This window comes from Brugia malayi (assembly GCF_000002995.4).
Source record: "Brugia malayi strain FR3 genome assembly, contig: Bm_v4_ChrX_scaffold_001, whole genome shotgun sequence".
Taxonomy (NCBI): domain Eukaryota; kingdom Metazoa; phylum Nematoda; class Chromadorea; order Rhabditida; family Onchocercidae; genus Brugia; species Brugia malayi.
In genome coordinates this window covers 23,540,335-23,558,192 of record NW_025062479.1, presented here as the reverse complement: position 1 = coordinate 23,558,192, position 17,858 = coordinate 23,540,335, and the positions used below count along the sequence as shown (strand labels likewise).

The 17,858-nt window shown below is 29.2% G+C and overlaps 4 protein-coding genes across 6 annotated transcripts; 1 reads left to right on the top strand and 3 right to left on the bottom strand.

The window, feature by feature from the left end:
• Window positions 1–1,382: 1,382 nt before the first annotated feature.
• Window positions 1,383–2,768, bottom strand: Bm14021 (Protein C14orf111 homolog, putative; the record flags this gene model as incomplete). The annotated part of the gene is made up of 5 exons (XM_001892957.2): window positions 1,383–1,610; window positions 1,858–1,962; window positions 2,028–2,129; window positions 2,279–2,374; window positions 2,604–2,768. The coding sequence occupies 5 exons, from the start codon at window positions 2,766–2,768 to the stop codon at window positions 1,383–1,385; spliced, it is 696 nt and encodes a 231-aa protein (XP_001892992.2).
• Window positions 2,769–4,782: 2,014 nt separating this feature from the next.
• On the bottom strand, window positions 4,783–7,459 carry Bma-prx-3 (Peroxin-3 family protein; the record flags this gene model as incomplete). The annotated part of the gene is made up of 7 exons (XM_001892958.2): window positions 4,783–4,965; window positions 5,184–5,315; window positions 5,421–5,602; window positions 5,931–6,064; window positions 6,412–6,542; window positions 6,969–7,151; window positions 7,298–7,459. 7 exons carry the CDS (start codon window positions 7,457–7,459, stop codon window positions 4,783–4,785), a joined length of 1,107 nt encoding a protein of 368 aa, XP_001892993.1.
• Window positions 7,460–8,951: 1,492 nt separating this feature from the next.
• On the bottom strand, window positions 8,952–10,692 carry Bm5201 (the record flags this gene model as incomplete). Of its 2 annotated transcripts, none has more annotated exons than XM_001892959.2 (6): window positions 8,952–9,105; window positions 9,314–9,366; window positions 9,430–9,567; window positions 9,710–9,836; window positions 10,348–10,484; window positions 10,570–10,692. In XM_001892959.2, 6 exons carry the CDS (start codon window positions 10,690–10,692, stop codon window positions 8,952–8,954), a joined length of 732 nt encoding a protein of 243 aa, XP_001892994.2. The 2 variants fall into 2 exon arrangements, with proteins under 2 accessions (XP_001892994.2, XP_042931839.1); XM_043075905.1 differs by having other exon boundaries at window positions 10,570–10,644.
• A 2,173-nt stretch (window positions 10,693–12,865) lies between these two features.
• Window positions 12,866–17,415, top strand: Bm13573 (Uncharacterized protein; the record flags this gene model as incomplete). Of its 2 annotated transcripts, none has more annotated exons than XM_043075903.1 (7): window positions 12,866–12,918; window positions 13,977–14,139; window positions 14,361–14,450; window positions 15,438–15,569; window positions 15,971–16,309; window positions 16,837–16,985; window positions 17,352–17,415. In XM_043075903.1, 7 exons carry the CDS (start codon window positions 12,866–12,868, stop codon window positions 17,413–17,415), a joined length of 990 nt encoding a protein of 329 aa, XP_042931837.1. The 2 variants fall into 2 exon arrangements, with proteins under 2 accessions (XP_042931837.1, XP_042931838.1); XM_043075904.1 differs by having other exon boundaries at window positions 16,831–16,985.
• Window positions 17,416–17,858: the final 443 nt, after the last annotated feature.

Here is a 17,858-nt window from a genome sequence, read left to right as displayed (position 1 = left end):
TTTTTTGCAAATATAATGGCTAATCAATAAAAGCTATTAATTAAAGCTATTAATTTGATAAGCAATCAATCCTACGATATCATTTAAAAAGTACCTACATATTATCGTTGTGTTCGGTATACAATGAATCATACATATCATTAGAGAGAGAGAGAGAGGGAGAGACAGAGGGAGAGAGAGAGGGAGAGGGAGAGAGAGAGGGAGAGAGAAGGATCCAATCATTGTTATTTGAATGAATTAAAGAGGGAAGCTAAGCAGTTAAGGGCGCTATTGTCCCATCATTGAGAAATTATTTTAATGATATACAACAGAATTATTCGATAAAATGAATGAATGAATGAATGAATGAGTGAATGAGTGAAGGAAGGGATTAATTTAAATTTGAAAAAAAGAAATTAAAATATTTAGCTAATCTAATTTTGTTCTGAGCAAATCAATAATATAATTTTATATATTTCCTGAATAGATAATATTCAAAAAAAAAAAAGAAAAAGAAAAACTGAAACATATTTTTTCCATTTCATTATCTTCTATAATTATATAAAAGACAAGTGTAAATTTAGGAGAGAAAAATCGATTGATTGAAATAATTAATGATTAATTAGCTCTATTAATTTCATCGAAAAATTGTTAGGTAGAGAGAGAGAGAGAGAGAGAGAGAGAAAGAAAGAAAGAGAGATTCCAATATCAGTAATTTGTGTTTTCACTTCAAAATTAACTCTAATACAAATATTTTCAAAAATTCTTCCTTAAATAAACAGAAAAATTAGTTGAAAACTTCTAGCAGTTCAATCCGGATTAACATAAATGGCTGAGTATGCAATGAAAAATTTCCTGAATAACAATTACCAACATTTTATTTCATGATAATGCCATGAAGAATTGAATCGTCCAGCTAACATAAAACAAATTAAGCTTGAATTATCTTGAGCTGTAAGTTTGTCTCATCAGGTAATAATCATTCATTGTCTCAGTTCATGCGCTCAGGTTTGGATAGTTTTCATTTACCAAAGTGATTTCACTTATGTTTTTTTTAACTTTTTTCAAAAAAAAAAGCCATAACCACCAATGGATAAAAGGAATATGAATAAAGAGATCTATAGAGAAAAAAAAAAAGATCTATAGAGAAAAAAAAAAAAAAAAAGAAAATTTACATAACACAATATGTGGATAAATTTTATTTAACTAAAGTTCAAGTTCATCTTTCACTTACCAAGTATCTTAATGGATGATAAATTTGAAAAAGTGACATTTGACATGGGAGAAAAATGGGAGAAGTGAGTGGTGTAAAACTGCGAAGAGAACTGCACTGTAAAAAGTTTATTTTGAAACAAAAGAGCAATACAAAAGTTTACACCACAACTGTTTAAAGGCTTAAGTATTTACTTCTGCTCCTCTTTTTCTGTCTTCTTTTTCCGACGGCGTTTCCTGGAAGTTTTCGCAGCTGGCTGAATACTGATCATTTGGATCTTTTTCTTCTTCTTCTTTACTGAAAGTGGATTTGGTCCTTTTGGATGCTTTCGCTTTCGTCTCGGCTTCTCATCCTCACCAAGTATTGCCTTTTTTAATTCATTCACTTCAGTTAGTTGATCTTTCGGCTTCTCGATTTCCTGAAATAATTTAAATCAAAATCTTAGCCATCTTTCTCAGATACCTTTTTTTTTTTTTTTTTTGCATATCTAAATTAATAACCAATGGTTTAAAAATTTTAAATATTAGTTGATACTTGAACAAAATACTTTCCTTCAGTCACAAATTCGAAACATATTTCTATAAAAGGTATACAAATGTGTGGATAGTTAAAAAATAATTGATAGAATTATAAAATTTATTAATTTAAAGTAATTAACGATTAACCTGAATGGTGACTTCACTCGGTTTATCGATCAAAATTGCATTATATTTGATAAACAAGATTGGTACACCAGGAATCTGTTTTAAGGCTTCCGTAAGCTCATTATCCTATAATTTAAGCATGATTATTCACTCAAATAAGCTAAAAATTCAGAAATATTACAATTGTCTACCTGTGTTGCAAAGAAATACGTTGTTCTACGTTTCATTCGACGGGCCATATGTTTGATGCATTCCACTGCTGTTCGAACAGGTCGATGAGGACATGATTCAACCTGAAACATATTCTATCAGCAAATTTCTGGAGAAGTTAAAATAAGCTAATTCAATCTAAAAAAAAAAAAAAAAAAAAAAGAAAAGAAGACAAAAGTAAGAAAAGAAAATCGAAATAAAAACTAAAATAAGAAAAAGAAAGAAAGCTTACATCAAATTGTCTGCAAATATGCAATGCACCATACAATGCAGATCCCAATTTTTCCAACTCTTTAAGCACACAACTAGTTACTCGTATATCAACTTCCTAAATTTCAGAAATTATAGGAATGAATTTCGAGAATTATATAACTTTCATATCCATTATAACAATAATAAATGAAACAAAATGCTTAGATAAACTGCTAGCAGTAATTTTAAGTAATATAACAGCAGCAGCAGAATAAAGCTAAAATAAAACAAATAATGAAAAACAACACAATAATCAAACATGTACAAAAAGAATTGTTTCGATGAACGAATAAAAAAAAGCCTACAGCATTTAAATATTTTGGCATCTGTTCTCGTAAATTAATTTTATTTTGTAGTGCAGCCATAGCAAAAGTACCATCAAGCAAAACTTGGTAAGGTGGTTCCAAATTAAAATTATGTCGATAAATGGAGATGATACGTTTTGCTCGTTTGTAACGTTTCACCTTCATTTCTTAGCTGATTGGATCTGTAAAGTCTAGTTAAATATGGATTTCATTGCTTGAAGAATCTCTCTGCTAGGAATAACTTAATTGCTTTGCAATTAATCTCAAAATTTCTTGAAGTTTGTTCATTTGTTCAAGCTTATCTTCTATAAAATTTTGAAACTAATCAAATTTCAAATGATTTTATAGAAATAAACGAGAATTGGAAAGCAAATAAGATAAAAAAATTAGCCATATTAGGTTACGTTGCATTAATCATATAGCTAAAAGAAAGATGATGATAAAACTGGAAAAATTTTTTCTTGCATTTACATATTCTACCTGTTTTTTTACACAATCTAGTAATAATAAAAATTCTTGCTGACATGCCAAATGAGTTACTTTTCCAGCTTTTTCACCAACACACTTCCCGTAATCGATTGCCTGAAATTTCCATTATCGTTTTTTTTTTTTTTTTTTTTTTTTCAACAAAAAAATGGGATAAATCTTTTCGTAAAATTGAACTCGAACGTACGAAATATACATTTTTCAACAAGTTCGACAATATCACAAATGATATTTAATTATTGTAAAAATTCAAATGATTTTTACTGACAGACGTAAGCTCATACTCAAAACGTTTGTAACATTATGGAGATAAAGCGTTTACGCACCTCACGTGAACACTTGCTTAAATATGTTGCATATTTGTATAGTTTTCGGTCATCAAGCATAACCACAACTGGAATAACAATTAAATATCCAAATTTCAATGGAAGCTAAAGGTTAATTTTTGCTCGCTTATATATGCTTTTCTTATTTTTTGATAATATTCTAGAAACTTCTCATCTATCATAAACAATACATTTAAAATGAATTTTTTTTTTTTTTTTTTCAATAAATTTAACCAAATATAGAAGAGATTCGATACTTTAATGTCTTTACAAAGAGCAGTAATAAATATTAATGAAGATATGTGAGAAATTATTTATTAAGAAGGGCAAAAAAAAAAATATATTAAATGAAAACGATTGATCAGCTAATGATCAATTCAAAAGACTGATCAGTTACTGATCAATTTATCACATTTACTGTCTAAATTGTTATAACAATGCACATTCGTTAATCGATAGCTCAGATTAATTTGAAATTAAATTACAAGTATTCTCGAAATAACTGTTTTACACAACCATTTCTTAAGTATATTCTGTCAACTATTCTCAAAGCATACTCTACCAATTTGGCACGAAAATATTTATTTACATTATTTCTTCTGAGCTTAGACACCACAAAATTTAAACTTGTAGTACTTCTATAAAAAATCAAATCGTCTATCTAGGCCATACAATTTTCATTTCAGAAAGTCAAGGATAAGTATAGTGTTTACGAAGCTTAAAAGCAATGAAAGAAATGAAATTTACATTAATTAAAAGCATAGCTAACATAACAATACAGAATATTCAAGTACAATATGTAATGATTGCCAATGTAAAGTAGTGAAAATTCAATAATATAGGAAAACAGTAACTTATTTGATCCTTTAATCATATTTTGTAATCTGAAAGTATGACAAAATGAGAAGAATACATACTGAAATTATGATTTTATCATTCCAAAAAAAAAAAAAACACATCACTTGTACATCAACAAAAGTACTCTGTTCATCTATTCTTATTACTTTTCACATGAAAAAGCTGTAGATCATATCTTAATTCAATTCGAAACAATCATCATCAGTTAAAATAAAATGTCACCGGTCCTTGGTTGATATGTAATCCTAAGTGATTTTATATGAAAAGAAAATAAAATGAAGATAATCTACACAAATAAGATGAAATTTTGGGGAATACACATGTATATGCTTATATACTGCAGCCTATAATCCTCCTTTATCGTTGTTTATCCTGAAATTTTTTTATCAAATGAATATAACAAATGATAATTTGGCGGAATATCTTTCAATACAATACAATACAGTTTATGAAAAACAAAAGTTGTGAAAAGGATAGCAAATAGAAACAAAGAAATAAGAAAAAAAACATCACAGTTGAACGGGAGGAAGTGAAAAAACATGCATGGAAAGAGAGTGTAATTCAATAGAGCAAAGAATATTTTGTATTGGTGAATCAAAACCATTTCGAGATAAAGTATGAAAACTGTCCGTAATTAGAGGTAGCATTCTTGCCATCGGCATCTCTTTATTGGTGCTATGTTGATTTATATACTGAAATTCTTTTTTTTTTTTTTTTTAAAGTTAATATTATAATAAAATAGTTTACAAAGCGATAAAAAAAAAAAAGCGGAGCTTTGTTATGCTCTAAAAAATGAATTACTTTTAAAAATAAGTAAGTGGATAACAAATGACTTCACTCAAAAAAACAACAACAAAAAGAAAAAAAAAATATAGTGAACTATAGTAAACATAAGATGTTTTTCACTTACGTTTACGACGGCATCAAAGAAGAAATCTACCAGTGATGATGTTACTTCTTTGCATTTCGTTGATTCCAACATTTCTACAAGACGTTTCAGAAGCGCATCCAGTTGACCAAGATTTGGTAATGCAAAACCATTCTGAAAATTAATGCGAGACGCATGTGACAAAGTTAATCTCGAAATATAAAATTCATGCTAGATTAGAAAAGTTCAGTCCGATGAAAGAACAGGAATGATTATTACCTTATTTGCATATTTCGGCACTATGAAATATGAAAAGTGTCGACAATGCAACAAGTCCATACTTCTCTTGAGATTTAACAAGATTGCCTTTAGGTGTTCTCCATCCATTGGTGTTTTTAATTCCAATTCGTCCAGTTGTGCTCTGCTAACACTTTCAATATTTTTCAATAAATCATCCAAGCCTAAACTAGCACATTTGTAAGTGCATGCATTTTGTATTTATGTATATATTATTCAGCACTTTGTTATGCATGTAAGCTCGAAAGAGTTGTTAAAGAAGGATAAAACAAATAATTTCTAGTTTAGAATTTCGAAATCATTAACTTCTGTAGAAAAAAAGAATGATGTATGTCTCAAGCAGTTAGAATTAAAGCTTTAAAGTGATATAAATTGACTACCTTTTTAAATTATGAATTTTGCCGGTTATGTTAAAGAAATTAAGGGTCTCTTAAGTACATATTAGTAAGTATATATTGTTGGTTAAAAATATCAAAATTAGTCAAGCCTTACCTGTGGATATGAAAAATTGACAACATTTCATGAAAATCTGTTGTGAAGAGGAATCAACAGTACGTTTCTGTGGGGCGACTAGATTCATTAGTGAAGTGTTGAGTTTAAAATTTTCAGGTAAGTATTGATTCCACCTAAAAACGACCAGTGCAGATGATTATAAATATGAAATTTATTTAATCTTTCGATATAACTTAACAATACATTAATATAAGCTTGTTTGAAACTTTCGAGTATTCGCTTGAAATAAAAGAAGAATAAAACAAAAAAGTGGAATCTAATGAATCAGTATGGGTATGAAGGTTCTTTTGCCATTATTCCACATCAACCTATTGATGGCTTTTATTGGCTGGTATCTATTGGTGGCTGATATAGAAAATCTGCTACAATATATGAAAATGTTGCTGAGACATTAAACCATTCTCAAACCATTCACAAATGGAAACAATCATTTCAAAAATTTTGATTTGTTAGCACTTACCAGTAATCTTCATCTTTTTCAGTAAGTGATGAGGAAAGCTGAGCAGCTAAAATCGAAATCTGACATTTCAGTGTTACAGTAATTAAGGAGAATGCATAGGCAATTGCAACCATTCGCCCAATTGCTTTTACCTACAAAAAGAGCTGAAATGCATAATGCATAATATAGTAATATAAAGATAAAATAAATATACAGAGACAAATACAGAAGGTCATATAGTTATGATAGAATTGATTATGAAGACTGCAAAGTTAAAATGCTGAAACGACAAGGCTTCCAATTCATAGATTTAAAAAATCAAATCTATAAATCATTAAGTATGTAAAGAGAAAAAATCGCAGAAAGATAGATCGATGATTCGATCATTTTTTTTAAATTGTAATGAAGACAATCTTAAATCGTCTATAAACAAAGTTGACGCAAGGATATTTCCGATTTCATTTCTATGCATTAAAACGATAATTTGCAAATATATCTGTTGAAACTATAAAACATAAGTTTTTATATAAGAGAATGTCAGATTTTTTATATAATATAATTTCTATATAATGCCAGACCTTAATATCCTGCCACTGGATAAATCGTTGTTCCTTGCTGAGTTCTTTATTATTTCTAAGGTCTTCAATTAATGCTTCCACATCAAAATATAGCGCTATTCGTTTCGCTATACCGGGCAACAAATTTAGAATTGAAATATCGCATGTTCGATGTTGAGTATCGTAAATGTAGTGTCTTTGAGCCTGTATTAGTATTAGATAATCAAATCTTCAGAATTTTCTACACAAAACTCTCTATAAGATAAAATAAAATTCCGAAATGCAGTAGTTTCGAAAAAAAAAAAAAACAGATAAAATATATAAAATAAACAAACATCACTCCTGCTAACCTCTATTTGACTTCGGTTAAATTCCCGATCACGGTTCCAACCAGAACCGAGTTGTAGAGAATTTCGCAAAGCTTGATGAACAACAAATGCTCCTCCAGCAGCAACTGCACCAGCAATAATCTTGCCACGGTGTCGTTTCAAGAAATCCCACACACCTGACATCTTACTGAAAATACATATTAACCAATTTACCCAATTTCTATAATCAACTTAACCAAAACTGATAGCATTACATCAATGAATTTCTCCCGAATAAGCTCAGGTATAACGATTCATCAAGTTTGAAATGTTCGGTCACAATCAAAGCATTTTTTGAAACCATTTGCTGTTAAGCTCTCGAAGTATTAACTTAGCTTGCAATTCCTTTCTGATTTGTTTCAACAAAAAAAAAAAAAAAAAAAAAAAAAAGAAAAAATGGACTTTTTCGCTTTGATATATATACCTAAGATACAAATAAGACTATGTCTAGGATACCAATTGTTAAAATCTCAATAAATAATGCTGGCCAATATTCCAGATTATAAATAACAAAAGCACCTTAAGCTGATTGCATCCAATTAGCACAATTTTGAATGAAGAATATCGTAGTATGATACTGTATCAGCAATTCGTTTAACAATTTAGTATGATTAGTGATTAAAACAGCAAAGATGTCAATACTTAACAGTGTTACAATTGAAAGCAGGAAAAAAAAAAATTTGGAAACAGTGGTAATTTAATCATCTGTAAGAGAAAAGGACCTTTAATACAGGTAACATAGCTGTTTTCTGTCATTTTCTGTCTTTTTAAATCGTAGTAAAAATAAACTGTAAAAAAAAAATGAAAAACTTGCTTGCAGCAATTTCTCTTTCTTCTTTTTCCATCCCATAACAGAATTAAGTAAAAAAAAAAAAAAAAAAAAAAAGAAAATGTTAATAACTTAACAAGATGAGTAAAAAAATAGTAATGGCAATAATAATAATAATTGTTATGGTAATAATAAAATAATAATAATAATAATAATAGCGATAAAGCAGAACACTATGGATCATTCATACGAAGCAACAATGGTACAGTATATCATCATTTCATCATACAGGGTGACAATTCTTCTGTGACACTCAACTCACTCATTTTAACATTTAATATTAATTATCTTATGTTATATCACATGTCGTAATAGTATTTCAAAATACATTATCATAAAACAAACTAAAGTTAGTAAAAAAAATTCCAAAAGGTTCAAAATCATCAAAAATGATTTATGTCAACATACATACATCCGCATACACACATGCACATATATAAACACATAGTCGCACTACTGCTTTTTTCTTGTAACCTATTATTCTGAAACTTTCGTTCATTTTTGTTTTTATGAAAACTTGAACAGCTTTTTGCATTTAATCGCTCTTTGACTACTGCAATGTGTTACCTGTTAACAGTGTAATTTTTTAAAATTAAATCATAGTAAACTAAGATAAAATCTAATGAGCCTGATTGAAAGTGGAAAAAACTTGTGATTTCCTTGAAAAAAAAACACAAATATTTCCTTTCTGCATATGTCGCAAACATATATTCCAATTCCCCGTTAAGAACACAGCAGAAAAACAAAAAATATAGAACCCGCAGATAAAACATGTAATTTTATTTCATATAAGGCTTAGTTGTACTGCTAATCAGAAGCTGTGATAATATGCTTGGCTTTCACCGAACTAGAACTCTTGTTTTGAACCTCTTGGTGATCTTCATAGCGAAGTACATCAAATATTGGCCGCTGAATTTTTGAATCGATATCCGGGTTCGTCAATTTCTGCTTTAATATTTCTCTGCAAAAAGATAAACAAGGTCTCATTTAAGTAATTGAATTTGCTTAAAAAAATTATGAAAACGAATTACACTTTTACACAGTCACGACTATACTCGTTATTTTTTTTTGGCAGTAACTTATATTGCAATCCACTACACATACTGCTGAAACATATAGCATATTCTCAATGTCTTTCAAAGAACGAATATAAAAAAGAGGAAAATTACCCAATTTTGCAATTAGATTCGTCGTTGTTACAATCTGTTGTCCAAATACTGATCTAAAAATGACAAAATTGGCTCACTGATTACTGCACCTGCTCAAATAAATACCAAAGGCCTACCTTGGACCCCTTATTTCTTATGTTAACAACTACACCACATATATCCGCCGTATATTTACCGAACTGTTGGCCTATTACGGCTAACAAAACTTCCAACCAAATCACATCCAACAGATCGTGATGTCTAGACTTGTCAATCTGCAAACACATTAGACAGCTAAATAAGTTTTGCGAGCATGGAAAACGTCCAAAAACATCACAATTAACTGTTTAAAACTTGAGATACACCTAGCTTTACACTGCAGTATCTACCCAACATGATAGTGAAATCGAACCATACCGTTATCAGCCAGCGACCACCTTTAGCATTTTCGGGAACCTCCCACATTGGTTGAATATCCTTTTTGAAAACACTATAATCGCAAGCCGTTGGTAGTAATGATGGTGGACGAATATTAACATAAAGACTGAAATTTTAGCAGATTATGAAATCAGCGTAAGAGTTGGCTTTGTAACAACCAAAACAACCAAAAAATGAGAAAAAACTGCTGCTTCGCCTCTCAAACTGCAGGAACGCTACTTAAACCTACTTTGAAATCAATTTTACATTTCTTTATGTAAGAAACTCAGAAACCTGTTAAGTTCTCTTACCCGGAATAAGACAAATACCATTCCTATCAGCTAATCAAATAATGGCAGAACTTGAAGTGCTGAGTTAATTAATTCACATTTCTATATGTTACGTTATGTATACGAATAAGAAGAAAATAAAAAGAAGTGAAATTATTAACCGCAAGAAAAGATAGAAAATCAAAATGAGTATGAAGATCTACATGGGTAAAAGAACTTGAAAGGAAATTAATAATTTTAACGACATTATGTGTCAAGGTAGCTTTGTGGTCTTTGTAGATCATACAGTACTAAGAAAAATATTGAAATCAAAAAAGATACTAAAAGATACTACTAAAAAACACTTACGCCCAAAATTCTTCCACCGTACCAAAATTGGACACAACTTTAAGCCGCTTTTCCCAGCTTTTATCACGTTGGTCATTCAAATACCAATATGTCCAAATGTATTTTAATGGATGATTCGGAACTAGCGTACCAATTTTCTAAAAAAAAAAAAAAATACGAATTACTCGATCAATTGTTACTTCAACAATGAATAAAAGAAATTCAAATAAATGAAAAACAAACCGATTCCGATATGTCACAGGTAAGATCTGCTTCCTCATCTGGATGATGAATCGCATCACCGTTGCACTTCATCATAATCGTCTCAGGTTCTGATCGTTCCGGTACTAAATTATCAATAGCCATAATAATATCTGTTCTACAAAAATAATTAATTAATTAAAAGCATACATAATGAATAAATCATAAATAGCACCGTAAAAAAGTCTTCATAAGCTTTACTTATTAATGATAACTTAGAAATGAGATACATAAAAATGTTAAGTTCTATTGTAGCTAATAAAATATCCTAAGCTAATTAAATTAGATCAAGAATGATAGATTTCTTAAAAAAGTCTTAAAATCATAAAGCCAAAAAGTACAAATTATAAAAAAGCAAATATAACGAAATACGACCAAACCGCCTAATTTACTTTTACATCCATCAAATCCGCCGCTAAAATTGATACGGTACATAGGTCAGTTTATCAATCCATGAAATACCAATCGGTCTATTTTGGTTAAAATTTAAGTGCGAGACTGAGAAAGGAAAAGCAGAAATGATTTGAGGGAAGTTTGTGGAGCAATTTGATGGACAAGAATTTAGGTGGAAGAATTCCTCTTTCAACCATCTTTTGAAATGAATTTCCTATTGTTTATTTAAATTAAAAATCTTTGAGTTAAACTTGAAAGTTAGGTTTAAAAATCTGAATATATGATCTAAGTGATGTAAGGTCGCATAGGAAATGAAAATATTCAAAATTCTCTTACTTTCATTGGTAAGATAAAAGACATAAGACATAAATATGAGTTAGAATTGAACGGGTTTGAAGTATAATTCGCATAAGGTTGAAATACAACTTCGCAAAATTGAAGCAAACTTTGGGGAAGTCCAAAGTACAACTCTTGCAGGACTAAAGTACAATTTTCGTAACAGAATTTATAAGGTTAAAGTACAACTTTCGCAGGGTTGAAATACAACTTATAAAGTTAAAGCATAACTTTTGTATGGTTAAAATACAACTCGTAAGGTTAGAGTACAATTCTTGTAAGGTTAAAGTATAACTCTCATAAGATTAAAGTACAACTTTTGCAAGGTCAAAGTACAACTACAACTCTTCGGAATATTTTGCATATAGTGTTGCTTATCACTATCATATCTACAGATATCAACATCAGCAAAATTCATACAGATTAGAATTTAAGTTAATCAATTTTTCGGATCAGGGAACGATCGAACTACACCACACCTAAAATGTGAATTTCATTTATTAAATACTGACAGGAATTAGGGTGAATATATTGATTGCAAGATATACAAAAGAAAACTTGTTATTTAGTGTCTACGGAACAAATATTGATATATCTCGAGATAAACTGGAAATTTCTTTCACTTTTTTTTTTTTGAGACGAGTCAATTTCACGTTACGTCATATTTGATAAATATCTATGAACGTTGAAGTTCGATTTGTTTAATGATGTATAAATTCCTAATGGAGTAATTGAGATGGGTTAAATACATTCTTCTGATATTGTATAGTTGCGTTGATAATGATAATGATAATACTGGAAAAGATAAATGGGATCAATAAATGATTTATGAGATATTACTTATCATTTTTTTTTTTTTTTTATTTTGTTTGTTTTATTTTTATATGAAAAATTTTGATGTTGTTTGTTTGCAGGTTAGTACTATTGAACGATTACTTGTTTGTTCATTCAGGTGCATATTTCCTGAATTCTTCTATTTGAAGTGACATTTTGATATTGTACGGATTGCAATTACCTCATTCTTGGGTTTGACGCTCTATTTTGACATCAAGGCAAAAAGGTTGTTATTATTCTAAATTTTTTTTTTTTTTAAAGAAATGTGAGGATATCATAGTTATAAAGTGTTCTTGAACTTATATCTACACATCATAATGAATGTATTGGATGAAATAATCTTTCTGTGTAAAAATTATCGACTAGATGAGTTAGATAGTTAGGTTTGGAAAATAAATAATACCAGTAGGTTAAGTTTTCTCTTTATTTCCAATTAAAATTATTAGTTTATAAATGATTTCATCTTCTTTGTTTATTTTATCAATTTAATTGGAAACATATAGTGAATTTATTTTTTGCAAAATGAAAATAGAAAGACATTATTAATTTTTCCTTATAATTTCCACACATTTACAGTTGTGATTAGCAGCTGTTTTCGGTTTATTCAATATGTACTGTTATAAAATTTACAGTCCTAAGCTAATTTTCAAATTTCAGATGATTTAAGAAAAGAAAAAACGAAGAAAAGTTAGCGAAATGTGCAGGAGTTAGTAGGATGAGTGCTGCAGCAGCCACAACAGCGGCGGTCGATTCATCGGTTAAGGATAAGTAAATCTTTTTTCTTTTAATTTTTATTCTTGTCGATGTGTTTGGTGCACATAGGAAGTTTTAGATCATTCGTTCCTGAATTGTTTGATAGAAATTTTTCATATTACAACTAGTTACTTTCATTCTCTTTCTTTGCTTCCAATCTTCATGGTTTTTTTAATTATGGGAATTGGACAAGATATATTTAGAAACAGGCCATATTGGTAGATACCACATGTCATTGTAATAAATTAACGAAGTTGCTTCGAAAATTATATTCAATGCAAGATGGAATTTTTCCGGCTCATCTAATAAAATGGATGGCAATATGATTTGTTTTTTTTAATTCAACATTTCAATACAATTTTCCTCTTCTCATGATGTAAAAAAAGCGGAAACATTTTTCGTAAAGGAAACATTTGATATCATTTGCAGTTTATGAATGGCATATTTTTCTTTAAGAAAATTGTTTAGTGGGGATTAGACCAAATGACAAGAACTGAAAGCTTTAGGCTTACTCGGACAGATGAATATAATCTCTGCGAAGGAAATGGATGGTTATATCTATACTTCAACCGAGAAATCAGTGTTACTTGCGAAGATATATAATGAAAGGACAAGTTTTAATATTGTAGAGAAATCGATGGAGCCTAGAATAAAATGATAGATAACTTCAAGATGAGCTGCCGTTACAAGTTAGATATGTTGCAATCAGTGACAAACGGAAAAGCAGAAATTATCTGTAATGAAGACGATGGATTGGTGAAGAGTGTTGGCTTGTCACTTTATTCTAAGATCGAATTGTTCATCAAATAAATTCTTTAACAGATGTCGCAGTTATGGAAGCAAATTTATCTGTATATGTGCTTGATCTTTCTGAAAAAGACATGATCGCCCAATCGGTCATCGGAAAAATAGGGCAACTGGACGAAACAAAGGCTAAAAGACTAATAGCAACAGATATGATCCGATTGTATGCATTAGAAAACTTGACTCATCGTGATATGTTTTAAATTTGATTTTATCTTGTTGAACTTGATTTTAAATTTATTTTTATTTCTACAAATACTCGAATTTAGGGGTGAACCCGATTGGTCATTGGAAGATGTGGACTGTGTGTTACACTGGATTGCTGGTGGTACCATTTCTGAAAGAAAGGGAACAGAGCTACTGAATGTTATCTTCGGGAAATCTCTTTCTCGTTACACTGTTCGTTCAAAAGTGAAAGCATTGAAAGAAAAGGTAATAGAAGAATTGAAAAAAACGAAAGGCAAGCAAATAGGTTCTACTAGTGGTGCAATGTTAGACGAGTAAAATCCCCTTCAGATTGCCAGTGAGCCTATTTGCTTGTTTTTTTTATCTTAGTTAAATTTAATCTGTCCTATCTTCTTTTCTATGTTTTAAAGAAATTTTGCAAACAGCTAGTGATATTACTTTAAAATAAGCTATTCTATGTATTTCAGGAGCGTATATCTAATACAACTATTAACGAACTGAAAGAAAGTAGTGATAACGATAACGAATCGCAGTATCGTATTGTGGAAGTGGAAAGTGTAATAGTTTTTCTTTTTATTTTTCAACTTTAGTTTTGTTTTAGGTTGTTTCCTTTTTTAAAAGTTTTGTTTTAAAATTGTTGATTTTTACTCCTAAAATTTTAAAAAGTTATCTTTGGAAATGTTACATTTGAACTATTGAATTATGACATGGTTAGAAAACCAAGTGAGCAGATCATTCTGAACTTGTTTCCTTTCTTTCTTTTTGTTTGAAACGAAGGTTGAGATAAAGTTTAAGGATCAAAGTTTTGCTCTAGAATGATAAGCATTCTGCACAAGCCTTTTATTAACGTTTAAGCCTTTATGTTGTTTACCTTTTAAAGTTGTTGTTGGTTTTTCAAGTAATATCTTTCAATAAATTCTCGACTTTGAAAAATTTCTAAGACTATGCCGTATTATGTTTACCCATTTTAAAATTTCACTCCTGCTTTATATGTTGTTGACAGTACTGCTTTCATAACTTCTGATCTAATACCACACCAGACGCAACTCTGATTAGCGTTCATATAATTTTCCTAATTATAAATAACATTATATTAATCTAAATAAAGAGCGGCACAATCTGTCGATACCCTTTACATTAAGATATTTACAGTTATTTAATAACATGCTTTTACAAATATAATTATATAAGGTGGGATTCTGAGTTCTGAAATGTTAAAGTAAAACCATGTAGAATTCAGAATAGCTTTTCTTTTTAGCAATGTTTAAGTTTTTTTTTTTTTTTTTTTTTTTTACTTAAAACAAGTAATGTTTTGTTCAACAAGATAGTACTTAATAAAAGAGATAAAATTAAGATATTGATCATATAGCACAAACTCTAGAAGTATTAGAAAAAATTACGAATAATATTTTAGACTAACGAAGAAAAATAAGGCTCTAAAATAGAGCTAGTATTATCAAGTATTTAAAAAAAAAAAAAAAAGTGAAATGAAATGCAGATATAAGTGATTTAATGTTTGAGGATTTAAAATTTTTCTATTATAGGAAAATGGTGATGTGAAAACATATACGGAACTGATGAATTGCTCAGCTAGTTGTAGCGATGTGGCTTATGAGAATGGTGACACACTTTGGAGTACAGATGTGTACGATTTGAGCTCAAAAGAGGAAATTGATGTAGGCTTTTAGATGTTGAAGATAATTACATGATTTTGAGTTTATATATTTATTTACTTTATCGTTGCATAATTTCATCTGTTTTTTCACTGGAACATTACATTCGGATATTTCTTCAGTATTAAATGAAATAATTGATATGATTTAGAACTAGTGGTTTTTTTTCTTTTTTTTTTTTCGCGTTTTAAATTTTATTTTTTGAATCCTAAAAATAAATCCTTATGAGTAAAAATAATTGATTTATGTCATTAATGAAGATCTAATTGTTTGAATTCAGAGGTTTAACTAATGAAGTATTGAAGCTTATGAGTGTAAAGCAATAAGTATAATTAAGATAATAATGCATGCTAAATATAAATATATACAAATATGAGTGTTAATTTGCTCAATTTATTTTTTAGGTGAGTAAAATTGAAATTACACGATTGTTAAATCGGCGAGGCAATTTGGGACTTATTGCAATAGCAGAAAATAATGGCTATCGTGTATATAGGCAAAGCACAAAACAGGCAACTCGAGTTTATTATCGTTGTTCTCGATGTGATTGGTTGAAAAAGAAAAATGGTTCTGGTCGAACAGCTTATATTACTATGGTTAATGATACTATTGTTGGTACAGCATATCCATTGCATAATGAGTTATGTCAACTTTATACATCATCAGCTCTTCGCATGAAGCAATTCGATCGGATAGCAAAAAAAGAAGTTTTGCATAATTTCAAAGAAGATGAGCAGCTAAAGGTATCATTTATTTAGTCTATTTAGTCTTTTCACTTCTTCAAAAATTTAACTTTTATCTCATCAACGTTTAAATTCTAAGTGTAGTTTCATTTATGTATGTATGAGACATTGAACAATCATAAGTTTAATTTTTTATGATTAAAACTTATTCACCTTCCTTCTGGAAAAGTTTATGGAGTGTTGAAATGTAACAAAATTGTTTCGTGTTTTATCTTTTTTTTTAGAAAAGTGAGAAAATTGGGAGATTATAGTAAATGAGGGAATAATTTAGAAGTGCAATGCCTTGGATTTTTTATTGATGAAAGCATTGTTTGAATTATTTGTTAGATAGTGGAAGAAAAGTTGGGTTTTTTGGTGTATTTGCAGCTTTTAGTGAAAAATATGATTTTAAATGGTTGTCAAGGATTTTTTTTTTTTTAATAAAATTACATGATGGAATGCATTATGGTCAGCTAAATTGAAAGCGAAATTAGTAATGAATATAATGCGAGTAATGATTATGATAATAAAGTGATGTTAAGGTTAAGGTTAATGAAGAACTTCATATAGCTGATCGTTCGATATGTCAGAGTGGTCACAAGCGCTCTCAATACTGGAATGATACATATCTTCAGGAAAGAACGTTTCCGGAGTATATTTTTGCTCATTTTGGAGGTCCTGCTAATTTTGAACAAAGGTCCGATTTATCAGTTTGCTTAATCTCTTTTTTTCCGCTTCATTTTCTCACTTAAATTATGATAATGTAATTTTTGGCTGTTTTGTGATTTACATATATGGCCATTTACTGTTTACGTCTTACAGTGTTTATAAAATAATACTGAACGGAAAGTCAAGTTATACCTATTTAACATTTTTGATATAATGATTTGATATTTTTAATGAAATAAGTTCTGATTAACAGTTTTTTAAGTTAAACTTTTTTTTTTAATTTAAAACTATCATTATAGCATTATGATATATGGTACAAAATATAAGTATCAATAATAAGTGGAGTGAGATTTGGTAGTAAATAGATATTTTCTTATTTTATGAAATATTTCAGCTGTACACTTCCACAAAAAGAAGAGGTCTGTTTAATTACGAACACAGCTGTGGTTTTGGACTGAAAAGATGATTTAAAAAAAAGAAAAAGAAGTATCTCCGGTCAAGAGTAAAATGAAAAAAAAATACTCCTGACATATCTTAACAATTATTGTTAAAGCTGATTACTCTTCTTCATTTATCATTCTTTTGTACTCGAGAAATTTTTTAATTTTACATGTTTTTTTTTTTTTTTTTTGTTACAAGCTTATTGTTGATCATTTTCTATCGGAATGGTCTTTCTTTCTTTCTTTCTTTCTTTCTTTCTTACAAGAACTGTGATTTTCTTTCTGCTAATAACGTACCTTTTCAAATTCAATTTTATTCCAGTTCGTTTTTTTTTTTTTATACTATCGCATTATAGTATGATTTCCACTGAGATTACTACTGGTGGTTCTAAGTGCCGCATAAGTTTTTTTTTATTACTTTTTTAGCATTTTATTTTGTTATTTATTACGCATACCATTGT